Source organism: Sceloporus occidentalis, unplaced genomic scaffold (genome assembly GCF_023333645.1).
Source record: "Sceloporus occidentalis isolate IW3139 unplaced genomic scaffold, rSceOcc1.0.p SCAF_22, whole genome shotgun sequence".
Classification (NCBI taxonomy): Eukaryota; Metazoa; Chordata; class Lepidosauria; order Squamata; family Phrynosomatidae; genus Sceloporus; species Sceloporus occidentalis.
The window spans coordinates 9,505,769-9,532,972 of record NW_028317002.1 but is presented as its reverse complement, the minus strand read 5'-3'; the positions used below and the strand labels follow the sequence as shown (position 1 = coordinate 9,532,972).

The following is a 27,204-nucleotide window of genomic DNA, read 5'->3' as shown; positions in this document are numbered from 1 at the left end:
GAAAAAACCCTCATATTTTATAATCGAGCAAATATGGTAATTCACATGTAAACTATTTTTTCATATTTAATAAAAACAACAAATGCTTTTTCTCAATCATAGTTTTTATTTGCCAACCTGCCCCCCAGTTATGCACATCTCGCCCTCTGATATGCCACTCTGCCCTGCCAGACTTACCAATAAATCCCCAGACTTGTCCCCCATGCTCCAGACTCCCTGGTGTCTAGTGGGGGCAGCTGGTGGACGTCTACGCCATGCGCGTAGACAACCTCTGCTGCCCGCCACTTCTGCCAGAGCTTCTATGATGTCCACCGGCTGTTAGAGAAGAGCATCCAGGTCCCCTGTAGCGCTGCAGGGCATCTGGATCGTATAGTCAGATCTCTGATTGAGGTTGGATTATAAGACTACCTTGAATATAAGACAAGGGTATTTTTGTCTTATATTCGAGCAAAAACAGTACTTGGCTACATTTATCAAAATATGGATTCCATTTGACACCAGTGTGCTGTGTAAGCTTCCCCTCTGGCTCATTTAGCACTTTTCTATAGTGCAGTGATTTTTATTAAGTAGGATAGAACTATCTTACGTTTTTTTTATATATATATAATTAAACAGGTTGTGCTATGTGATGGTGTAATTTTTCATGTAAGAAGAAAACTGATTCCATATAAATATATATTTTCCTCTTGTATACTTGGGTGGTGGAGTGTACACTGTCACTTACAGAAATAGTTTGCTTACTCACTTTCACTTTATTGATTTTAGATTTAAGTAATGTTTATTAACCCAATAGTTATTTGCATTCCTTCATGAAATGTAAGCCAAGTTTTTCCATTGTAGGTTTTTCCAAGTCAGGATCCTCTGGATCGTGCAGATTTCAATGCTGTGGAATATATCAATACACTATTTCCAACTGAACAGGTGAGCTACAAAAACAGTGTTTGTATTTGTCCTTGTCTAGTTCGATGATGGACACAAACAAAAACACATCCAAATAAATGATTGCTCTGGTTCCCTTGTGAAGGTTGTAAATATTTCTTATAACTAGTAAACAAATGAACAGAAATATTTTTCCTTGAGGTCATACATGAAAGAAGAGTTTTCGTAACGAAACCTAACAATATCAACGCAGCTCCAAGCTATGTATATTTTAATGCTTTTGCTCATGAGAAATGTTTTTTTCGGAATACTGAAGCCCCTCTTAAGCCCTATTTCTGTGTGTATATGGCCAGAAGACCCAGCAAATGCTGTCTAACTGAAGTTAGGAAGCAGATATCTGAAAAATAAATGACTGACTATTAACCAAATACCATTTTTTTTCAATAAACTAAAAATTTACCTTCAGGTGACATGCTTCTCAATTGTTTCCACTAGATGTCACTGCTTGCATATTAATCCTTGTGATCTGTGGCTAAGGTCCTGTAGCCAAGTAATACTATTTCTTACTTGGGTATTTCAAAATATGATTGTTATCAATTTATATAATAACATAATATTCTGCAGCTCTGTTCAGTAGTCTGTCTTGGGTATCTCAAAAACTGTTAACATGCATAGTTTCATCACATACTTTGATATGTGAGGATAGAACTAAATTGAAGTTGGACTTGTTTATCCATAACAAACCAGTAGCTTAAGTGTAGGCCTGATCAGATTCCCTGCGGTCCCATACAGCAATACAGAAATATTCTCTAGCAGGACCAGATACCAGCAACTTAAGTTAAAGGGGAGTTCCAACTGAGTTAAGTTAAAAAGGGAGTTCCAACGCTTATTTATGAAATATCCGATGAAATTTTCTTGTGTATTTGTGTTTTACCTTATGATTTGGAAAACAAATGTTCTTTCAGATCTTAATACTAAAATACACTGTGGTTTTTATTGTATTTATAATCTATTGCTACCTTTTTTTCCCTACAGTCTTTGTCCAACATTGATGATGTAGTTAGCAAAATTCGCTTGAAAATAAGGTAAATACTTCTTTGATTTGGCTTTACTTTAGTGCGGAATAGATATAGTAGCTTTTCAAAGCTCTGCTTGAAACCCAATTGGGAAAAAATGTTGTCATAAGGAGTCATCACAGTGTAGTATTTGTGGGAGGGAAAGTCACGTGTCACAAATATCACATGTCCGACAATTATGTCATCCTTCAGATCTGCAGAACTATGTTTTAATAAAACAAAATGGGAAAACACATTTTTGTCAATACCAACCTATGTTACTGTAAACAACACTGTATTTATGCCCCAAGAGAAAAATGTCCCTTTTTTTCCCCCATATCGCTCTCAGTAGCAATAGCTCCGTCTAGACAGGTACGGCAGGAAATTACAAAATCCCCAGAATCTATCCCTAACCTTCAGTGTTTTATCTGACCTATCCTAGGTAGACTCAGCAGCCCTTGTTTATTATTTTTTCTCCGAGCTTGTGGCAGACCTCCGGTGTCCAGGCTCTTTCCCACGCAATGAGAAGTAGGAGAGCTGCCTGCTTACCTGACCTAGGGAGGAACACTGTTACCCGGGGCAAAATTGCCATCCCTGCTTAGCGCTAGTCCTTGGGCTGGCGTTGCAGTCGTTTTGTTTAAGGCTCCAGCGGTGTTGTCAACTGGGGGAGAGAAGCATTAAATATTTTCTTCCGGAAAGCTTACTCTGCTGCTGCTGTCATGTGACACGCATTAGTTGTGAACATGAAGTCTCTTCTGCTTCCAAGTTTGCGGTAGGAATCTGGTGTTCCCAAGACAAGATGCTGGGTACTGTATATCTCATTTTTATGTGACCTGTGTGTCCTGCCTGCTGAAAGCATGGATATATATTTTTTGCCTTTGCCCAATATGTCCTCAGAAAAGCCAGAATTACCTGTTTTCCTAAGAAGCTGCCCTGGAGTTGGCGCACGACAAGCCTCTGGACAAGCCTGATCATTTTTTCCAGGGGTCCTTTAGAATAGTGCTTCTCAAGGCACACCTAGCACTCCAGGATTTAGGTATTACTCAGGTGTGTTTAAGGTGGGCTTTTTTCTTTTTTTTTTTTAAATTTTGCAACACTTTAGACACACCTGAGTCATACCTAATACCTGGACTATTAGGTGTGCCTTGAGGAGAGAGTTGAGGAGCACTGCTTTGGAAGACTTTCCCTGCTGTACACAAGACTCTACAAGCAATCATTTCAGATCAGTGGAATACTATACTATACTACTTGTAGCCAAGGTCCTGAGGAAGTTCAAACAAGATGAGTGCCTGGCGATCCCTATAGCTCCAGATTGACCCACGATTATAAGGTACCGTGAGTTAGTCTGTCTGTCAGTGACAAGTCTGAGATCGGAAGTCACACCAGACTTGCTGCAGCAAGGGCCTGTCCTTCACCTGAACAAATCTGACGTTGATTGTTTTGCTTTTAAAAGAGAAGGGGAAGGTTCTGGGGATTTTGCAGTTTCCTGTCCTACCTTCATATCTATCTCTATGCTACAAATTTACTGATTCTATGGGACTTCCTTTTGAACAAATACCCTTTCCCACTTACTGGTTCATTCCCCAGTCATGCCACTACACCTAAGAACGGTTGTATACATCCAATTTTTTTTTTTTACATGATTAGATTGTTAAATGTGTTTCTTCAGGCGCTTGGATGACAACATTAGAACAGTTGTACGAGGGCAAACAAATGTGGGACAGGATGGAAGACAGGTATGTGCATGTTCTGTCAATGTTTGTTATAGACTAGAAACAATGTTATACCTGACACTTTGAAATGATAATCATCATAAAATTTGCGATGGTTGAAAATTTAATTGCTCTTGTTGAGCTATCCAAGTTTTTTTAAATTTGGTTTAACACTTTCGTGACCAAGGACATAGGGGATACATCACAAAAAAATGGCCTATATGACCAAGGACATCACTCTAAATGAGCGGTACATTCAGTGGGGATTTAAAACAAAATTCACTGACGTCATTGAGGAATCCCTGTGAAGGCAGGGATTCACATGGTTTGCAGAGGCCCTGATCAGGTCTTCTGCCACAATAACTCACTGACTGATCGCATAGTGTCAGTGAGTGTGCTTGCATGTATGCTAGAATCCTAAGACTTTGCAGGGATGTGCACAGCAATCAGAGGGGTCCTGTAGGATTAACGTGACTGCTGTAAAGGGGAACCCCACAAGGGAGCCCTCTGCTGCATAGGAGAACCCCCCTGATTGTTGTGCAAGGGATCGCTAACAGGTAATGTCAACAGAGATGCTAATAGAGATCCCTGGGGTAGTGAAAGACCCCAAACTGGATCTTTATGCATTGTGCAATACAGTAAAAAATCCATCCATTACAAACTAGTTTTTATTGGGTCAGAAGTGAAAAAATAAACTTTTCCCATCTTTGGCTTTATTTTGCAAACCTGATGAGACATACACATATTTGGAATCTGCTGGGTGTGCTTGAAAAAAACAATATATGTCTCGCACACCGCGAGGTTGGAGACACTGATGCAGGTAGGACACAAGGAACGGAAGTTCAAGGTCAAGATCAAGCCGAGGTCAGGATACCAGAGGTCACGATATACGAATAACAAGCCGAGGTCAGGAATGCAGAAGTCAGGAGTAACGATAAACAAGCTGAGGTCAAACACGGAAGACACGCACCAGAACGCGCACTGAGGAGTAACACTATAGGAATAGGTACAGTAGGGCAAGGTCTAAATGTCCACTGAGGGTTATAAAGGACTAGGCACCAATTGGAGCTATTGGCGCCAAAATTTGTCTGATGTCACTTCCTGTTTGGTGGAATCCGGCAACCGTCTTGGGTGTGGCTAGACCGTAGCCTGTAAGTATAGGTGCCTGCGGTTCTGGGTCTAACCACCAGAGGGCGTGTGGAGGTAGATGGAGGTCTTCTCCGTGGAGGGTGCTGTGGCTGCAGGCTGGCAGAGGGCGGTTTCCCTCTCCTTCATTCCAACGGCTGCTGATCCTGGTTGGTGACAATAGGGTTTGTATAGTTAATTCCCACTTAGAAATTAGAAATTTACTTCTAAACACGTTTAAACGTGAGCTGCAGCAAAATGCTCAAAATTGCTTTTTGGCTTAGCAGCGAAAGGGTTACATTTGGTTGCAATTACTGAACATGAAACTGGCCAAAGAATTACAAAGAATAAGTTTTAATTCCAATACCAATTTTGGAATTGGTCAATTTTAGTCAAAGGTCATCTTAATTACCCTGCTTGCTTACCCTTGAGTCTGTCCCAGGTCTCGGAGGATCCTCAGATCCCATGGCTGGTCGAACCCAAAAGAGCCTTTGGCAAAATAGCCCAGGTTGTTTTCTTTTCATTGACGTTTGGTTTTAAGGGATAGTTTTGATATCAATGACCACTATTGAAGTGATAGTCCCACCAAGCTAAATTTGAAAAACAAAGTAATTTCCAATCTTGGGGCACGCTTATCCATATGGTCCAAATTACATAACAGCCAAAATATGCTGGGTATGCGCTCCACTTAAGCCCATTCATGTTGTCCTCTAAAATGCGTTTTAAAGGGATTGCTAAGGTTCTGTGGTTTTCTCTTAGCTGACGTCTCATTTCAGTCTTCTGAGTGTGTTTTTAATTTGCCTAAACCCATGTAAAAGCCTTGAGGACTTAATTTTTCAAGTTCAAAAGAGAATAACACTACATTAGACAAGACCCATAGACTGCCACTAACGATTCCATCCCAATTTTTTGGGGTATATACATTTTTGTCCAAAAAAGTAAAATGCTTGCCTGTAATACTCTTTCAGAGCAGTCTTAAGAATACGTATTGTTATTTGCACAGATTCATGCCATAAGTGTACACATGTAGATCATGTTAAAAAAGTAACGTCATGTCTGTCTGCTTTTTATTATGGAAATTGTGTTTTTTGTTTTGTGTGGTAGACTTATTTTAGATTTTTTAATTTTACCTTTAGGTACATGTAAGTTGACGTTACGTGATGAGTTTGAGTTGATCATATGTATGTAAGCAGCTGGATTTTTGCAAATTAAAGCTCTAAAGCGGAGCTGCATAAAAAATAATCCGTAACATAGCACAAACACACTCCGAAGCAAAACTGCAGATCTACAAAGCTGTATCATGTTTCCATAAGGACGTTGTCACCATTATTGCTGTGTAAAGCACCAATCCCTTCTGTCCCTGCTTGAACTCTACATACCAAGGCCAGCGAACAGCTCCACACTGAAATGGAATAAGATAAATGGTTTCCTTTAACAACCACTCAGACATTTTGGAAGAGAATACTATAAGTGTAATAGACAAACTGAACACATTATGTAATGGCTTTACTGAATCAGCAAAGAAAAAACCAAGGCTATGACTTTACAATTGTCTAATGTATAATCATGTTAACAGAACAGTCAGGGGGTATTGGTATATTGTGTTTCCTGATTCAGCAACTTTCAGTATTCAATAGGGTGCTATGAATAGTTTTTTGTGTACTATAGACTTTTTTTTACTTGAAAGAGAACTGGCAAATTCCAACTTATCTTTAAACGTAATTCTTACACGATTCGTATATTGCATACCGATGTGTTTATTTTCTTGTAAGTAATTGTGCTTTTTTTTTTTTTTTTTTCCATTTGTACAGTTTTTTTGTGTTGACAGCTTTACGGAAAATTTGCATAGTTTTAAAACCTCTGGTCCAATGCAGGTAGAGTCCAGGATGTGTGCAGCAATCTCACACTTGGGTTAATACTAGAATCCAGGTGAAAGCTTCAGTAACGGTTACATTACGTCCCCCCCCCCAAAGTGTGCTGATATTTCTTTGGTGAATGTTGGAGCTGACATGTAGAAATCTGAATGACACATTGTAGATGGTTTCCAGTGCTGTGTTCCATTATGATTTGGTTGAAATGTTATACAGTAGCTCCCCTTCAACTGTAAACTAATTCAGGCAGAGCTCATTTAAATTAGCTTTCTGGGTGTGTGAGTTAATCTGTGGAGACCATTATCTAAAATGTATTTCTTGACTTGACCATACAGCCATAATTAAGAAAATACTGTATCATTATTTTATCATGGGTCATCTGACCTAGCTAAATTATTCCAAAGAGGGAGATATGTGAGGAGTTCCTTTACCACTAAACCTGCTAAGTAGTTACGTCTTCTATAGAAAATAAAGTGTAAAAATGGAGAGTCCAGCCAATCAGGGACTGCATTATTTGTATACATCTTTGTAGTGGTAGCTGTCTTGGCCCTACAGTGAGTGTGAGAACTATTGACTAGCAGTGGTGTGTTTTGGTTGGGCAATTATCCAGGCATCTCCCATGTCTTCACTGCTGCTGACATCTCTTTAAAGTACCAAGGTATGAGATAATGTGTCTGTGTTATGCCATAGAAGGGCGTGCTGTACTAGGTAGGCTTGCTAGGCACATACCTCTATTGTATAACTAGGCCAGTTAAGAGGGAGAGCAGTCTGTTGAGCAGCAGTGGGTTTGGGGCAGAGGGGCTGCTACCATCTGGCCTAGTCTGTCTAGGCTAGAATGTTGTTACTATCTAGGACCCTTTTTAAAAAATCACAAAATCATAATAAGTCAAATAATTTTAGGGCCACAGCTAATCCGAGCACCCAGAATACAGAAAAAGCTCACTGAAGAAACATGGAGACTCTGGTGGGTAAAAAATAAATATGCAGATGTAGCATCAAAATTGGTGCAAAATAAGCACCTTAAAGAAGAACAAAAAAGACATAACATACACAGAGTGAATGTACAACTGAAGGCTGTAGCATGTGTTTCCTTAGTGGAGGGTTAGGATCTGGGTCCTAGCGGGTAAGGACGCAACGTGATGCGTGTGTAGTCATATGTGCACAAATGTAGAAGCTTGGTTCGCCTAATTAACTGGGTTTATTCAATTAACCCATGTTGCCTAAAGTGTCCATAAGATAAGTTCTCAATAAGTGTTCCTCACCAGATCTCTTCATAGATCTGTCATTTACCCATTTGTTTCCTGGAGGGGGAGGCCTGCCACTGGTATCTTGAGCCTCGTTTCTCTGGTCTGCCGACGGGGATGTCAACGCTCCACTATCCCGTGCCATGTAACGGGTCCTCCTGCGGCAGCATCCGCCAAAGAACCCTCCTCAGCTGTCCCCGCTCACTACAGTGGCGCCACACACACACGATTGTTTTGAATTTGACAAATTTGCTGCCCTTTCTTCTATTGAACCCTATATAAAGCCTCTGAACTCACTAAACCTTGCCTTCTGATGGCCATACCTGTGCTTGCCATAGTGTAGTGTGTTCTATAGTGGTGGTGGTCCTGTACTTGACCCACCTTGATCCTGACTGTTCTGAACTCTGGCTTCCTGACCAAGGCTCATCTTGACTACTCTGCTTGTGTACCCTGGTCTCAGAGAATCCTCAGAAAGTCCCTTGGCTGCTCAAACCAAAAGGCTCTACCCGAGGGGGAACTGGTTGGAGGGGCAAAGAACTCTTCTGAGATTTTCTCTTGTGGGAACACCGCGTCCTACCCTGCAGCAGCATCTCCTCTGGTATGCTGAGCGTGACATGAACTTTACAATAATTATTCAGATAGCTTCTTCAATGCAGTGTTTCCAACTTGCGTGTATTCATAACTACATATAATATGCCATATTTTGTAATGAATTCCCTTTAAACTGACATTTCACATAAAACATGACAAGTGTGGCTGCATTTTTTTCTTTTTGATATTTTACCTTGAATTGCATTATTTTATTTATGAAGTGCCAACAAATTATCCAGCGCTTATTACAATACATATTTGTAATGGGGTATGACAACTAGAATTAATTTAGTCAAACTGATTCATTATGTAAAGATTTATTTGCATCTTTGTGTATGTATATTTCATTGTATAGCCTAAACTAAGCTCAACTTGATGTAGTAGTTCATTTGACTCAATAAGGTGCTAATTCGAGCAAACAGGCAGTGGTGTTTTGTGTTTCCTGTTGAAGTTTGTGTGATGCTCAGATGTTTTTTGTGTTGTTCATGGAGTAACAAAATGTTTAATGCTCTGACATACAGGTGCAAACCTCATATTGAAGCTGTTTGGCAATACCAATACTCGACTGAGCTATAAATCCCACAGAGTGTCACCAGTTGTTAACTGCTTGTATTAAGGGGCAATAGGCAGAACTGATGTCTCAGGTCATCTTTCAGTAAGGAAGGCCTCATATTCCAGAATACTTAAATAGTAGGATTTTTTTTTTAACAAAACATGGAGCATTCAAGCCTTAAAGAAATACATGTCCTGACAACTTCTTATTTTTGGCTGTCTGAGTCTGACAGCTCTCAAGGGTGTTGATGTTTTTAGTGGCTACAAAAAATATTCTTTCCAAAAAATACTACATGCTAGAAAATACTATAATAACATTCAAACTTCCTCTAACCCTTTCTTCTTATATATATATATATATATATATATATATATATATATATATATATATATATATATATATATATATATATATATATATATATATATATACGCAATCAACAGTTAATCCCCCTTTCAAGTCTTGGTGGGTGTATATACAAGTGTTAGCATTCATTTTTTTCTGTCGGAATCAGAACCCTGCATATAATTACACTAAAATGAATGCTAACATTCAAACACTTTAACTCACTGATTTCAGTATGCATTGTGAAGGACCAACTCTATTCATCTTCTCCCACCAGAAGGGCTGAGTTGGCCCTGTATAATGCATAGATAAAGTGGGGAGAATGTGACAGTTTATAATCGATTTAACTATACATTATGTTGGACCAATTCTGCCTTATTAGTGACATTACATTGAGAAGTCAGGGAGGTGAAGTGTTCTTGTAAGCATAGAGTGGTATTGCATGAGTAGAATTGAGTTTAAGCTTTTTATAAGAAGTTGTTTTGAAAGATTGCCAATAAAGGTATCGCCTTCAGAGTTTGTTTGTTTTTATAAACTCCTGATTTAGTAAATAGACCCACTGAAGTTTTTTTTTTTCCTTATGCAATTTAGTGGCAGAAGGTCTGTTTCAGCCCAAGAAAGTTTTTGAAAATCAGTTTCTCACAGGCAGAAATATTTGTGCTCAAGTTGGGGTAGCTGTGAATTTTATGATCCTATATGGACTGCCGCTTTCTCAAATCCTACATTTTACCATTCTACACCGCAAATAAACCTATTATATTAACCTATTGTATAACCTATTGTATATACCATGGGTGCAACCTTCCTAATTTCTTGTCCTGTTGATCTCAGCCTCTATGACATATAATAACAATTATCTCACGTTTTGTTTAGTGATTGACAAAACACAAAATGTATGTTATAATTTTGGATTAAAGTATAGTTAAAATGATACCATTTATTGGCTAACAGAGTTTAATTGCAACCCTTCGAGACCAAGTTGTTAGCTTCATTAATGCCTGAGGAAGGGACCTAACACAGACTTTTCTAAATACAAAAGCACAATTTACAAGTTAACAAAGACTTTAGATAAACACAGAGGTATTGGGGAATTTGGAATTTGTTCAGCAGTAAATTAGCTGGACTAGCAGAGATCCAATGGACAAATATGGTTCAATCAAAGCATCCTTGGTCAGTTTACCCCTGGTTAGATGGGCCATAAAACCATTTGACATATGCCAGATCCATGAAGGTGTCAAATGTTCCCAGGAATAAGTTGTTTGTAGTTAATTCGAATTGTGAGAGGATTAATGGTTTGTAATGGTATAATGGGAGATGAATTCTCTGTCTCTGTTGAGGCAAGTTAGTAGGGTATTAAAACGGTATATTAGTTTGATCTCCCATATTTTTCTCTCCCTCTGGGCGCTGAACGATCCCATCAGTACTGACAGCTTCACATCCTGAATGCTGTGTCCAGGCTGACGGAAATGTTCTCCAACAGGTGTATCTGTTTTTTTCTGGTTGGTGGTATGTCTGTGGGAATTAAACCGTTTGTGTAATGCTTGGCCTGTTTCCCCCACGTACATCGCTGTTGGGCATCTAGCACACATGATGAAATACACCACGTTAGAGGATTTGCACGTAAAGCAGCCATTGATTTTGTAGTGTGAGCCTGGTATCTGTATTTCATCTGTGGGAAGGATGTGTGCCCAGGTTTCGCATCTCTTGTTGACAGGGAGAGGTACCATTTGCTGTTTGCCTGTGAAGGGTGCTCCTCACCATACATTGTTTGAGATTGGGAGGCTGTTTGAATGAGAACAGTGGGGGATGTGGGAATACCGTCCGAAGTCTTTCATCAGTGTGCAAGATTTCTTGTAGTTCCTTTGAGATCTTGTGCAGAGTTTCCATTTGTGGATTACAGGTGACCACTAATGGTACTCGATCTCTTTTTTTTTTTTTTTTTTTTGTGGCTGCTGGTATTTCAGAAGGTTTTCTCTGTGGATATTGATAGCTTTCTGTATTTGGGAGTCTGTGATTTTTATACTGTACCCATGGTCGATGAATTCCTCCCTGAGATTCTGGAGGTGTTTATCTCTGTCCATAGGATCCGAACAGATGCGGTTATATCGAATAGCTTGACTGTATATGATGTGAGTTTTTGGTATGTCTGGGATGGAAGCTGTTGTGTTTCAGATAGGTTGGTCTGAATGGACTTGTTCTTTATGTAGATGGTAGTGTCCAGGAACTGGATGTTAATGTGGGAGTAGCTCAGTTTCAGGTTTATATTGGGATGAAAGGCATTATAGCCTTCATGAAATCTGAGGAGTTCCTCTTCGCTACCAGTCCAGATGATTAGTATATCATCGATGTAGCGGAGATATACCATTGGTTTGTTGTGGCAGGTGGAGATGTAGTCCTCCTCCAGTTTGGCCATGAATAAATTGGCATATTGTGGTGCCATTCATGTGCCCATTGCAGTCCCCATTTTTTGGAGAAAAAAGTCCTGTCCAAATGTGAAGTAGTTGTGGTTGAGGATAAACTGTATTAGTTGTGTTATGGGTTCCATTCCTAGGTTCTCCTGTTCTAGGTGTTTCCGGCAAGCTGCTATACCGTCACAATGGGGAATGTTGGTGTAGAGGGATTCTACATCCATGGTAGCAAGAATGGTGCCCTCAGCAACTGTGCCAATGTTGGTAAGTTTGTTGAGAAGATCGGTGGTGTCTTGGAGGTAACTGGGCAATCCCTTTACTAAGGGTTTAAGGATTTTTTCAACCCAGCCAGATATAATTTTGAAAGTGACTCTATTCTCAGCCATACACATGGATCTTTAAATACTACACAGTTTTTTCCCACAATCTTCACTTCTTCTAGGTCAGGCATGTCCAAAGTCCAGCCCGAGGGCCAATTGCAGCCCGTGTTCCGGACTGATAAGGCCCCACAGATAAGTTGCCCAAATATAGATCTGTTTTTTTGATATTAAAGGCAGAGTGATTTAACACCAGTTTAGATTTGTCATCCAAGTCACAAAATGAAAAGTATGCCGTCTTCAATAAACTTTGCATAAAATAGTTAATTTGCATTTAATTTTAATGGTTCAAAGAATGTCGGGCAAAATGATCGGTCCTCGCACATGTTCACTTCATCAAATCTGGCACTCTCCGAAAAAAGTTTGGACATGCCTGTTGTAGGTGGTTTCCTTTTGGTCACACAGAAAAAGAAAATTGTAAGTGGCAGATGTTGGCAAATAGATACGACATACGATTATATTTAGAATGACATGTCATTTCATTACCAGGCACTAGGTGTCTTAACAGGCTACATTTACAAAAGTAGTTGTTCAAAAAATACATTTTAAAGACATTTATCACGGTCTTCACTTTTGATCTAAATTAGTGTTGACGTTTTGAGTAGCAAAGCAATGGGACACTTATTGGATTAATTCCCAGTTAGGTATGTAAATAAGCAAGTAAAGCCTTTTGTTCTAGAGCACTTTATACTGTAAACAATGACAATTGGGATACATTTCATGCTTCCAGTATCTTTAAAAACAAAATGCCATTTGACATTGTTGCATTTTGTTTCTCTCCTGGCTTTTGAGTGAAATCACCAATTAGTCTTATAGGTGTGAGAACAGCATAGATTGGAAGGCAATGTAAAGCCTAATTTGAAAAAAACCCATACAAAATACAGATTTCAACTTTAAAGTATACCTCACCATGCATGTATCTGATCCATTGTCAAACTGCCTTTGAATGTTAGCAGAAAAATGTTGTATTTGTCCTATGCAAAAAGACGGTAATATAGACATGTCCAAATGTTTTTCCTAATCTTAAGCAAATTGTAGACCACCTGCAATTAAGAGCCAGGACCTTTATGTTGTTAACTCAGATGTCCATATCTGCAGCTTTGTGTTTCACTTATGCTCTTAAGGGTCTAAAGTATGAAGCATTATTTTATCTTGCCCCCAGCTCTCCTGTATTTATATGTAATCTTCTGACCGCAATTTTGTAAATTATTGGCACGGTGATGTCGTTTTGACTAATGCAGTAAATACTTAATGTGTTTTTTGTTTTTTTCCCCTCGTCATACTTTTCTCTGTGTACCACCAATATTATATCACTTTTGGACCCAGGCTTTTGTGAAGTGAAACTACATCTGACACGTGAATATTGTGTCAAATTTGCTTAGTGCTATATATAGGCAAATATTTCACTAGAAAAAAAAGAGGGTATGTTTCCTTAGTAGACAGCCCTTCAACCTGTATTATTATTACACTTACTGGACAAGAGACCCTTCTCTTATTTTATACTTTTACCTTTGCTGATATCCTGAAGCTTGAAATTAAAAAACCTGCTGACACGTTGATCATAATGTGATTTGGTGTTTGATGAGCCCCTGCCATCTGCTCTCTTTTGTTAGCGCAATTACAAAAATAATACAAAATCACATCTGTTATACACGGTGTACACTGTTTTTTATTTTATTTTTATTTTTTGCAATAATTGAGAATTACTGTCTACGGTCAGTATTGTTTTCAACACTTCAATGCACGTGGACAACTGTTTTTGTTTATTACAAGGACTTATATATGGTCCCTCTGAACAATTGGTGTGATGCTGCCACATTATAAACTGTGCAAACCCCCCCCCCCCCAAAACTGAAGGTCAGGCTTTGTATCTTTTGTGAAATCCAAGTTTGTGTTTTATTTCCTGCCCAGTCTGTGCTAACGATGGTGTGAACAGACTTCAAACTAATCCTGATAATGACTCCTTTTTATAGAAGGAAGTTGTTCATGCTGGGTGTGGAAATTCCTTCCCTGGGTGTAGATTTCTTTGAAATTGCCTGCATTGCATTTTTTTTTTTGTTAAAATACTAGCAATTCAGAGCCTGAATATGTTAATTTGTTATTCTGTAACTATTAGTTTAATATTACTGTTTTCTCATGTTTACCCAGTTTCATGTGGGTGCTCCCCTTTATCCCCTAGAGTGCCAGCTACATATGAGATACAGTAAGAAAACTGGAGTCAGGATGGCAACTCAATTACTCCTCTGTAGTGACGCTCTCTTGTGAATAACTGAGAGTGATTACCAAAAAGACCAATTTAAAGCCTGTTCACCACTAGAAGTTTTGTGTGCATATAGGACTTCCTTTAAGAAGAATGCCTCATATGTAGTACACCTTTAATCCGAGACTCCATTTGATGAGGAGAGACGACGGTTGTTCTGTGAATAATGGCCAGCTTCTCTCTTAGTTAAAAGAAACCCTGTGTAATAAAGGAGTGGTACAACAGGTACAGTCACAAAAGTGCAGTAGTCAGACATTATGAATGGGGGGGTACACTAGGTATGACTGCATTAGGAATGTAGGTCCATGTCTCGTAGAGATTACAGTCTGTCTGTTTCAATTTTGAATTAAATACCTGTAGTAAATGAACTAAATCAATAGAATACCCTATGTGAAAAAACTAAACCCACAATACAATACTTTATAGGTCACGTTAAAGGTGAGAAGTTCTGACATGATTTATCTTTGTCTCATTCTTTAAAATCACAAGAACCTGGCATTTTAACATGGTGTGTGGACACTTTATATCTGCTGTACACTTTAATGTATAGATTTTACTCTCTCCTTTTTTCTGGTTTGTTGACAGCATGATACCCTTACATTTCCACAGATGATATTAGTTAATGAAAATGGTAGCTACTTTTTCTTTTATTCTTTTTTTGTTGTTGTTTTAGATAAAATGTAGCTGAAAAATGAGTAGCTGCCAGTTCCAGCGATTTTATTTTCTGGCATTAAAGCAATCTTCTGTAGGGGAGGGGGAAGCTACATATGATATCTACCAAAAGTACAAATCATCTCCACGTCTCACTTTCTGAAACATATATTTTTGGTGATTTCCTGCCAATTTCCATTCTTGAAGCACAAAACCAATAGGACCTCAGAGGTGTATAAATGACTACCAAGAACATAGATACAACAGAAGCTAGGGGAAAATTGTCTGATTCTTCAAGTTTACCGTTTTTAAAGTAATTTTTTTTAGAGGATGTGCTCGCAGGTACATGTTTTTTGAAAATGTGGTAGATTTACTTGTAAAAAGTTTCCTCTGGCTGATGCCATTGAATGCAGGTAAGTAAAATCACCCAGACAAGTCACTTAAAGTCATTGGCCTTGCATTACTAATCACAGATGGTGATTAAGCAGTTAGGTTGTGTTTAATTCGTTTGGCATCAACTGCCAACAGGACCTCTTTTTAGGGGCTTTGTACAAATCACCAAATTTGGTAAATTTGTAATGTGTACAAATCTGAATGCACAAGTCTAGTATTTAGCTATAACAGTGTTCATTCTGCAGAATAGGTGAAACACAACATTTATGTGTACCCACCTCAAATTTTACACTATTGTTAAGAACAGATTCCTTTTGAAACCCTCTGTGTGAGTTAGAGAGATCTGGATATCTACCATTTATTAGCTCCAAATTAAGAACAAATTTCTCTAGAAAAAGGAAAAATTAATAAACACAAAATAGTTATTTGTCTCCTGGTATTTTATTTTATATATGCCATGCTGTGTTTAACATTGTTGCTTTTATGTCACATTTTAATGAGTCTTATTTCTACCTTGCATTCTTGCGCAATGCCAGAGGACGTTTAGTGGTGTTTCTGTCTGCATTTCTGCCTCGTATTAACTGCAACCGCATCCTGAAGCTACATACTTCCCTTGCTGGAGAAAACATTCTGAAGCTAATAAGTTAGGCAGATGTGTTTTCTTTTCCTTTAAACCACAGAAGGGGCACAATGGGACGCAGAAATTTAAGAAAATAAAAATGAGGTGGTTTTCGGTACTGTCAGGCAATTGTCTTCCAAAAGCTCTGTAGGAATGTAGTTGTGCTCTTTTATACATAAAATTGTAATTACGTGGTGATATCTCTGGTCATGAACTTCTTATGTTAGTAAATTGTGCGAATAATTTCTATGTAAGAGACAGTAAAAGAGCAAGAATACAATTCAGAGGGGGAAAATATTTATTTCTCATTGTATTTCTCTGCACCAGACCATTCATAGAACAAGACCATTATTTGTTATTCTGGGTGATTGAAAATCAAGCCAATTATCCCAGTGTGGTGTTAAAGAATGAACAGCCTCCAAATGGTCAGATTTTTATGCAACTGTAAACAGTTTTTCCTTGGATTTTATTGATATCAAATCTTTAAAAGCATTATTCAAAAATGAAAAATAAAATAAAATTGTATATAATTTTAAGTGTGTAAAATGTCTAAAAATAGAGCTTTTTTGACAAAATCTAAAGTTTTTAACATTTTTATATTGTCAGATACAAAACCACTGAACTGTTAGCCTGAAAAAAAATCTAGTTTATTCCCTTTTTGTTTTACAGTGCAAAATTTCTTAATTACCTTAACTTTTTGAAACAAGTATCTCATTTTGCATTTGCTATCCCATCAAACATAAGGTGCATTACAGTTAGAATTATAATAGTAGCTTTTCCTTAATACCGTATTGGCTCGAATATAGGCCGCACTTCCCCCCCCCCCCCACTTTAAGTCTTTAAAGTGGGGGTGCGGCCTATATTTGGGGTCTAGCGCCCGACGGCCGGGACATGCAGTCCCGGGTGCCGGGCAGGCAGCGGGTTTAGGATACAGATCCCCCGCAGCGGTGCAGGGGACCTGCATCCTACTCTCTGATACGCTCAGACAGCCTCCCCTGCCAGCACTTCCCACGGGGGGAGTGCCGGCACGGGAGATTGTCCAAGCACATCGCGCAGAGGTTCACCGGCAGCGGCGATGAGCGTGAATGACCTCCGCTGCCGGCACGTCTGCTTGATGTGCTTTAACAATCTCCCTTGCCGGGAATTCCCACAGGGGGAGTCCCGGCAAGGGAGATTTTTAAAGCACATCTTGCAGACGTGCCGGCAGCGGAGGTTGTTTCTGCTTGCATCGCCGCTGCAGGTGAACGTCTGCGTGAACAATCTTCCTTGCCGGTACTTCCCACGGCGGAGGTGCCGGCACCGGAAGTTGAAGTGTTATGTGTAGATGTTCCCCGCCGGCCCCGCAAGACCCCGTGGAGTCTGCACCGGTAAGTCTGGTGGGGGGGACATCTTGGGGACAGAGTGGCAGCATATCTCGGGGGGGTACATCTTCGGGACAGAGTGGCAGTATATCTCGGGGGGGGCGGCAGAAACCTTTTCCATTAAAAAAAGCACCTAACTTTTAGGGTGCGGCCTATATGCGGGTGCAGCCTATATCTGAGCCAATACAGTATAACCGGTACAAAGAACCACTTCATTGTATAGATATGCTTTCACATACTGGGTTTTAATTCAATGTTTGAAGGTGGAAGCAGATTCAGCATACTGCTCATGGTCAGTGGTAAACAAGAAGAAATGGATTTGTAATATACTGACATTGCGCTAATAAACCCGCTGGAATGTAATACTCTTCTAATTCCCTGTCCTGCTCATTTTCTTATGTGAAGTATATCCTTGTTAAACTGTACCTCCTCTGCATGACTTGTTTTTTCTTTTTTAATTCTTGCAATGTAGATCAAATACATAATGTTCACATTGTACTTACATGGCATTGCTTCCTGAGTGGATGATGAAAAAGTAGTACAGGAATTCAATCAGACACCATGTATTATTGTGCTTTTTCCCAGCCATATCATCTTTCGTTCATGCATACCCTGTTGAATATTTGGCCTTTTGTTTTAGTTTTTCTACTTCATATGATGCTAAATATTGGCACTATGTGAACATGGATGTGTGATTGTATGTGTAATTCTGGGAGAGCACTTGTGTGTTTGTATGTGTGTTTGTGAGCATGGATGTGTAGATAAGCTGTTTGGGGGCACTGACACCTTTGCTTTCTGGCATTTTAATACAAATAATGTGTTAAAAAGAATGCTAGTTATTTGAATGGCAAATAGTGTGACTCAGGTATGTATAAGGGGTGCGTTTTTGGTATAAGAGCTCGACTGCGAGATAAACTATATGGGGCTGGTCTCCAAATGTTTCCAGGGCTGCTTTTCATTCCCAGTCCGGCCTTGCTTGGGGGCAAAGGTGGCACTGTGACTGTGGGACCATGTTGCATGGTGAAGTTGGGACCCCCGGGGAATTTTCACACTAAATCTTCACCTGTGGTTTCTTGTTACAGCCTGGTCTGGAGTCACTGTGTCACGTGATCAACATTTTGCACCTTGCAACAAATCTATATCCTGTCATCTCTTCATTGCCCATGTAGTGAGCTGTTTTTGGTTGCACCATGTTTCGTTATTGTCTTTGTAGTTTTGTTCGTAGCTTGGCTACCGACCTTGATTGAACTCAATCCACTTTGACCTGTATTTTGATTCCAAGTTAGATGTCCTTACAGCCCTGTTATTGCATTACACATTGTTATTGATTGGTTCAGACAGCCTTTGTAGGGGAAAGAGAAGATATAACTTCAGGATAAGAAATTGATTAGATAATGGTACCTTTTTACTACAGATTTTGTTCTGAACTAAATATCTCTAAAATAATCATACTGATTTCCAAACAAGGGTGCAACATAATTAATTTATAGCTGAAACATGCTTCTGGCATAGATGTTTTCTTTGGTTTTTATACCACTGTAAATGGGATCATACAAGTCTGTCTCTTCACACCATGTCAGCAGGAAATTGCAAATTAAATAAACCTTCAAAAGCGACGTAGTCCTGAGTTGTCTAAGCTTGACTTCCAAGGAGGTCCTGAACCTTGTAAAGCTGTAAGATGCCAAAAGCAGATGGCAGCGGCTGTCAACATTCCACCGGTTTACTTTAAGTACAAAAGAAAAGTTCCCATTTACTGAAGGCAGTAAAAATACAAACAAAAACCTCAATGAAAACCATTCTACTTTCCAGATTAAATAATTGCTGGAAAATGCCATAATGTGTTGTTGAAGTCTAACTTCTATCGATAAAATCTGATTACATTTTTCAATCGGGTGGGAGGGCAGTAATGAACAGATATCTATTTTTTTAAATGTTCTGGAATACTTAAATATTTGTGCATCTTTTAACCCCTTCGCGACCTTTGCCGGTTCAGGACCGTCATGACATGAAGGTCACTAAATGACCTTTGACGGTCCTGAACCGTCAAAAAATTAAATAAGCTTAGAAAGTGATCAACGATCACTTTCTTCGCTTAAACGGCGTTACTGTAATGCCTCGATGTCGAGGCATTCAGTAACGCCGAGATCGGCATCGGGGGCCATGTCTGGCCCCTCCCCGGGGCGTCAACAGCGGCCATACATTGTATGGCGGCGGACGCCCGTTTTAAAAGCGTTTAGGAGGCGATCAACGATCGCCTCCTAAACTTAAATGGTGTCGCTGGAATGCCTCGATCAGGAGGCATCCAGCGACACCAAACACTTACCTTTGGATGGGCTGTGACCGCTCCGGAGAGCGGTCGCAGCTGCCGGTGATCTTCGCCATCAAGCAAGATGGCGGCGGCCCGGGAAAAAAAACAATAAAGAAGAAAGAGTTCGCTAGACGGTCTCCAGACCCTCTAGAGAACTCTGGCTCCACTTGCAGGTTGAATACAGGTACTGCATTCAACCAAGCAAGTCAATGGAACCCAGCTTTCTAATCACTATGTGATTAGTAAAATATTTAAAAAAAAATAAAAAAAAATGAAAAAAAAAATAAAAAAAAAATGTGCTAACATTTAAAAATAATTATGCAGTGATGTCACTTGATGAACCATCCAGTACCAGCAAAATGTGTAAAAAAAATATTAAAAAAGTATTAAAAAAAAAAATAAAAAAATAAAGTTTATTATTTTGAGCAAGTGCTAAAATTTCTCAAAAATCTCAACAAAGAGTTAAAATAAAAGCACTTCAAATACCCAAGGGGTGTCTAATATATAAAAAAAATGGCTGATGGGGTAAATTGGAGTGGCCGAGCTCAAAGATAGGGCATAGGTACAGACTGACCAAAATGGAGAAAAAAAGCGCACTTCCCAAATGTGGCATTTTAAATCTCAAACAACCCGACAAACCCATGCATGTTGGGTATCACTGCACTCAGGAGATGTTCCTGAACACACATTGGGGTGTAGTTTGACAGTGACATATACCAGAACCTGTATATCTATAACTAAAGTACAATTTGTGTGAAAAAAAATTAAAAAAAATTACTATTACAAAGTTTGACAAAGTGTAGTTCTATAATTGGTGCATGGAAAGGGTTAAAATAACAGCATTTGGAATACCCTGGGGTGTCTAGTTTTCAAAATTATATGGTTTGAATGGGTTAAATTGAGTTAACCCGCTTCAAAGGTATTCCAAAGAGGAGATGGAGGCAGACTGACCAAATGACCACCTGGATTACGCATGCCCCAAAAGTAGCCTTTTACCAGCCAAACAATCTGACAAACCCATGCATGTGGGGTATCGCTGTACTCAGGAGATGTTCCTGAACACATATTGGGGGGTTGTTTGACAGTGACATATACCAGGACCTGTATATCTATAACTAAAGTACAATTTGTGTGAAAAAAAAAATAAAAAAAATTACTATTACAAAGTTTGACAAAGTGTAGTTCTATAATTGGTGCATGGAAAGGGTTAAAATAACATAATTTGGAATACCCTGGGGTGTTTAGTTTTCAAAAATATATGGTCTGACCGGGTTAAATTGAGTTAACCGGCTTCAAATATATTCCAAAGAGGAGATGGAGGCAGACTGACCAGATTTGTTAAAAAAGATTTGGAAATCATAAAACGCTGCTTGTACTTATTGCCCTATAACTTACAAAAAACAGCAAAAAAATATAAAAACATTGGGTATTTCTAAACTCAGGACAAGTAGTAGAATCTATTTAGCTAGTTTTTTTTCTTGCTTTTTAGGTGAGTAAAAGATTTTTCAAATAAGTCATAAAATGTGGTTTTTTTCAATTTTTCACCATGTTTTTTTTATTTTTTTTATAGTAAATAAGATGATACGATCAAAATAATTCTGAAGAAAGCCCATCTTGTCCTGAAAAAAACAATATATAACTTATGTGGGTACACTAAATGGGTGAGGAGAAAATTACAGCTGAACACAAGCACCACAAAAGTGTCAAAACAGCCTCGGTCCCACAGGGTACAAAAAGAAAAATGAGCCCGGTCCTTAAGGGGTTAAGTTGGGCCTACTTCTAAGACTACCAGTCCGATTACATACCACTTTTTTTGTTCCTAAAAAGATCCTGTATGTGAGTGCTTTATATTTGAAGCACATTTGGCATTATCTATTTTACTGTCTAGATGACTTGCATTAGTTTTTAACATTTTAAGCTATTTTGAGTTCAATGTCTTGTGGCAATTGACTGGTTGGGTTGCATGTGGGTATATACTTGTTTGTGCTGCCTAAATTTATATATTGAGCCCCTGTGGTCAGGATTCTAAATAGAACTCCCTACTCCAGGGGTGTCCAAGTTTTTTCTGCAGTGGGCCACTTCATCAGAATTGTATAAGTGCGAGGGCCGCACTCATTTTTCACTGAGAGAAAATATGGCCTTTAATAAAATATGCAGATTAAAATAAATGAAATGACACAAAACCTTTACTTTTCCTCTCACTGATTTCTGGGATTTCTGGGCCTACAAATTCAGGATTCTGGAAAAGTAAAAATAAAATAGTTCTATTTATTTTAGGGATGCACTAAAATGAAAATTCTGGACCAAAACCGAAAATTCAGGGTTCACTTAGCCGAAACTGAAACTGACCCCCCCACACACTTTTAATAAAAGTAAGTTACGCACCAAAATTGTACAAAAAAATTATATATTATGATTAACAGCAATCTCAGGCATACCCAGATTCCAGCATGTACTGGTTGGCTGGGCATTGTATTTTTTGTCCAATTTTAGTGTGTAACCAACGATAAATCAACGATATGACTTGGCATGATAGGAGTGTGATTGCTAACAGCAAACACACTCTTTTTATACCCAGGCAACCAGTAAATACTGGAACCTAGGCATGATGGGACTGTGATTGCTGTTAGCAGATTGCTGTTAGATGTTAGCAATCACACTCCTATCATCCCAAGTCAGCCAATACATGCTGGTGCAGACCCCATACTGCTGGCAGCATCAATACACAAGGGGGGCAGCTAGCCAGGTTTCAGCATGTACTGGCTGACTTGGTATGATAGGAGTGTGATTGCTAATAGCAATCACAGTCCCATCATGCCTAGGTTCCAGCACTTACACATCCATGCTATCACACACAGATTCATTCCCTCAATCAGGCATACTCATTCACACAACCTTCCCCACCCCCTTACCTGCTCTACAGCTCTCGATGCCGCTCACAGACTTCAGCAGGGGGCACGGCCTCCCTCGTTCTCCCAACAGAGGAGGCAGGACTGGAGCAGAGAATAGACCCTCCCACAAGTAAGCAGCAGGGCTCTTGTGATCCTGGCTAGTGATGGGAAGTTCGGATCACTAAAGTGAATCGGATCATTTCGATTCGTTCACTGAAATGATCCGATTCATGATCCGAATCTTCGGATCACTCAGTGTGCCTGCACGGAGTTACCGTTTTCCAGTAACTCCGTGCAGGCACACTAACGATTGGCCCCGCCCCTTTCATTATGAATCCTCCCCCCTGCCTCCAGTGATGTCAATGAAGGCAGAGAGTCGTTCAAAGATCCGGATCTTACAGGGATCCGAATCTTACAGTGATCCGGATCACTGTAAGATCCGGATCACTGTAAGATCCGGATCTTTGAACGACTCTCTGCCTTCATTGGCATTCTAATCATTCACCATACTGTTATAAATAATACATTAATAATACATTAATAATCACTGCCCCCAGGATTTACATTCCTCTTTACCTGCGACTGCACCTTAAGCTAACTTTATTAAATTAATTAAATTAACCCTCACCATTAAATTAACCCTAAACACCCCATCAACCATGACTGCCCCTAAAATTAACCCTAAACACCCCATCAACCATGACTGCCCCTAAAATTAACCCTAAACACCCCATTAAGCATAACTGCCCCTTAAGTAGCTTCTGCAGCACTCTTAGAATAGTGAAAGTATTTAACAAAACAACTTAAAAGTGAAAATATATTGAACACGTAGATATTTTATGCATTATAAAGATATACTTAATGCATATAACAGCAATGCATGGCCTTTAGTTTCACCCTTGTTTGTAAGGTATACTGGCTCATTAGTTAGATCTATTTGTAATGTATGTGAATGGTTCTTAGCAGTGAAAAATTACCCAAAATACACATTCTAATTATGCTAATGCATTATAATCTGTCTTCTGTATGTATGGTGTACATTTTTTCAAATTCAGATGTCAAAAAAGCTTAGCGTGTAAGTATGTAAATTTAGATGTCTCCTCGGTATCTGTTGTTATTGGCTAAGGTGGTAAGCTTTCCGATTTAAGAAAAAAAGCATTTCAGAGATTTCCTTTTGTTCTGGTCTGGGAAATGAATTATGGATTATTCTCAAGGCAAATCATATTACAGAGAGGTGAAGAAAAAAAAAAGGCAGAAGTATAGTTTCTTGTTTTTCCTTAGATAACCTCCTGATGATTTGTGGAAAAAGGTGTATAAACGCAAGACTAGTGTATTTTTTATTTGGACCATAAAATAGGGGTAAAAGTAATTTGCACGTTAATTGATGTTTACTGGATATGTTTGTAAACTTCCCTAAAATGTAAACTAACCGGTACAAGGTAGTTCTGGCTGATGAATTTGAGACCCACATTACATGGCCAACGTTTCGGAGGTGGTCTGAAACGTTGGCCCTGCTGATTTAAATAAATTGGTTTTAAACGCACTTTACTACAAAGATCTGTGAGTGCCCATTTGGTTACATATATCTGGCTATTTTTTGAGCACCCAGGCAAATAAAATCCTGTGTATACCAATAGTATTTTTTAGCGTGCAGCCGCTCCCTTTGGTTTGTATGTATGTATGTATGTATGTATATATATATATATATATATATATATATATATATATATATATATATATATATATGTATGTGTATATATATATATATATATATATTTATTTCTGATGTGGTTGCAAATGTAGTTCCTTGGAATGTAACATAACAAACATATTAAAACTTTGCCGGTTGCTGGTTTTTAGATGAAACCCTGTGATGCTTGTGCATGATTGATCAGCATCATACTCTGTTTTAACACGGCATGAAAAATTGTACTAAACTTGAACCAGCAGATCAGGCTCTGTAAAAGGAGTAGACTCCTTTCTGTGAGTTTTGACCAAATGTCAAGGCCCTGTTCTGTCAGATTAAATATACTCGTTCTCAGTATGAACGCTGATGGTTTTTCCTTATTGTAATGCTCCCTGCATATTTCCCTACCAAGGGACTTTGGTTAGACCAGCAAGGGCTCAGTAGGCATTAATCTAAAATCATTGCGCAATGATTGGCACAGCAGGTAAAATTCTCTAATGAAATCCTGTGATCATGTCATATTACAAGGCATATCCTTAGGCTAGATTAACGTTTTAGATGACCGTGGTGCCCTGTGCGGACTACTCCTCTGGCGCCCCTCCCTCTGCCCCTTCAAACTACCCCTCTCCTCTGCCCCTTCAAGCTACCCCCCCTCTGCCCCTTCAAACTACACGCCCCCCCACTTACCTTGTTGCCGGAGTCCTGCGGTGAGAGCGGGAGGCATCTGTCTTCTCGCTCTGCCGCGGTGCCGGCATTTCATGTTGAGCGCCGGAATAGTCCGGCGCTCAACATGAGATGCCGGCACCGTGACGGAGTCACGGAGAGTAAGGGGCGCCGAGCGGTTGCTGAGAACTTCACGAGCAAGCGTTCGGCGCCCCTGCCCGGGACTTAGATTAAAGCATCGGGTTTTTTTGTTGTTTTTTTTTTAAACTTTATTTAACATGAATGATGTTAAATAAAGTTTAAAAAAAAAAAAATAAAATAAAAAATACCATGTTTTAAGTTAAGTCCCGGGCAGGCGCCCCTGCTACCATGGCGCCCTGTGCGGTCGCACAGGTCGCACACCCCTAAGGCCGGCCCTGACCCCGTAGTCACAAGGGTATCTCATGCTGTAAATGGGTACATTTTTTTACGTCAATACTCAAGATACCTGATGTTTCTGGCTCTGACCTTCTCATTTTCCTGCATAAATGACTTTTGTGACCTTAGATACTTAAAATTATAGTTGTACTGTAAGTATACTAATCTATCCCTTGCAAAATGCCTTAATCAAATTGCTCAGCTGCTCCTGATTTAAACCACAAACACACTTGTACGCTCGGACATATTTGTTATAGATTTTAGTACAGATGCTCGGGATACTTCAGGGTACCTGTTTTTGCCCTGTTAAGCTTACAACGTAAGCGAAGTGAGCCACGTCGCTGTCTTTTGCTGGTAAGGACGAAGCAAGTTCCCCAGTCTTTCATTATTGACCTATATTTTCCACCTCAGACTTGCCCAGTACACAGCTGTGTTGTTCTTTCACCCTTATAGCCAACAAGATTTGTGGTTATCCCTTAAAGCACTGTTTCTTCATTACCATCTTGGGTAAAATAAAACATGTCTGAAAATGGTATATTTTAGTTCCAAACACTGGTTCATGATTGATTAATGAAAAATGATATTTTGAGCCATCTTTAAATATTATAGTGGTGAAGGTAACTGTTTAGACTGCAATGGGTTACAAACCATATATGGAATACTTGCAAAGTTTAAAGCATTTACTGTGTTTTTTAACTTTTTTTCCTGTACCGTTTTCCATTCCTATTGTTTTTAATAACTGTGTTAATGGTGTGCCAATAATATATATATTTTTTTTTTATATCTAGGGGCCTCAAATACCTAGGTCCCCAACTAATCTGTGTACTTAAAGGGACAGTTTAGTGTCCCTGATGGCCCTACAATAGAAGAATGCAAGATAAAGTACTTTTAATATGCATTCTTCAGAGATGTTAGTATATTATATGCACGCAGATATGTTCGGCCAACCACATCTACTGCATGGAAAATAGATGAGGGGTAAAGGAAGGGGCAAATGCATCTACAAGGAAAACGCCACAAAAATGTAAAGACACAAAGGCTATTAAATGCATTAAAGTGCTTATGATGACTGGGGTGTCCCTTTAAATTAGAAGAACAAAAGTAGAGTGGAAGACGGTATCTTTTGCAAGACTATCAGTTTTTTAATTTAAAGTGATTAAACAAAACGAGTCTAAATTGTGATCCTATTTACTTTAAAAATATTAAGTAAGAATCAGAGGGTATTTGGCAAGTAGAATTGGCACTGCTTTCATCAAATGTTTATTTTTGTAGATTATAGATTACAATGTGTTTAGTTAAAAAGCGACTGTATATATAATGTTTATGTTAAATTCTATATACTCACAGAGTTTATTTACATTCATACAATCTCTTTGTAACATGATTTAATGGTATTGTGGTCTAGATGAATATATTGTTAGGAATTTGCATGTTGAATAATAAATACTGTCATCTTTATGCAGAATTGATAAATTGCTATGGACTTTTTCATTCTATTTTTTGTGTTTTCTTTTTTTTTTATCTAACTAGGCTCTTGAAGAGGCTCAGAAAGCCATACAGCAACTATTTGGCAAGATCAAAGACATCAAAGATAAAGCAGAGAAATCTGAACAAATGGTATGTAGTGGAAGGATTTTTTTTCTGTGCTAAATATATATTTTATACAATACAATCTATGGGTAAAATTGTGTTAACCACAAGCTCGGAGTCATGCGGTTCATTAATACTTTCCTTTCAAAAACAATTTGAGGCTGATGTATAAAAAGTGATTCTGGTGCAAAATTTGAAAATCGG

The 27,204-nt window shown here is 38.9% G+C and overlaps 1 protein-coding gene across 1 annotated transcript in view; it reads left to right on the top strand.

Moving 5' to 3' along the window:
- LOC149300986 (vacuolar protein sorting-associated protein 53 homolog) overlaps positions 1 to 27,204 on the top strand; it is an 88,251-nt gene that overhangs the window by 8,887 nt on the left and 52,160 nt on the right. Inside the window, exons 2-5 of the mRNA XM_089484576.1 lie at positions 841 to 921; positions 1,915 to 1,964; positions 3,604 to 3,670; positions 26,941 to 27,027. Of these exons, the coding sequence (XP_089340702.1) occupies positions 841 to 921; positions 1,915 to 1,964; positions 3,604 to 3,670; positions 26,941 to 27,027 (285 nt within the window). The remainder of the gene's footprint in view (positions 1 to 840; positions 922 to 1,914; positions 1,965 to 3,603; positions 3,671 to 26,940; positions 27,028 to 27,204) is intronic.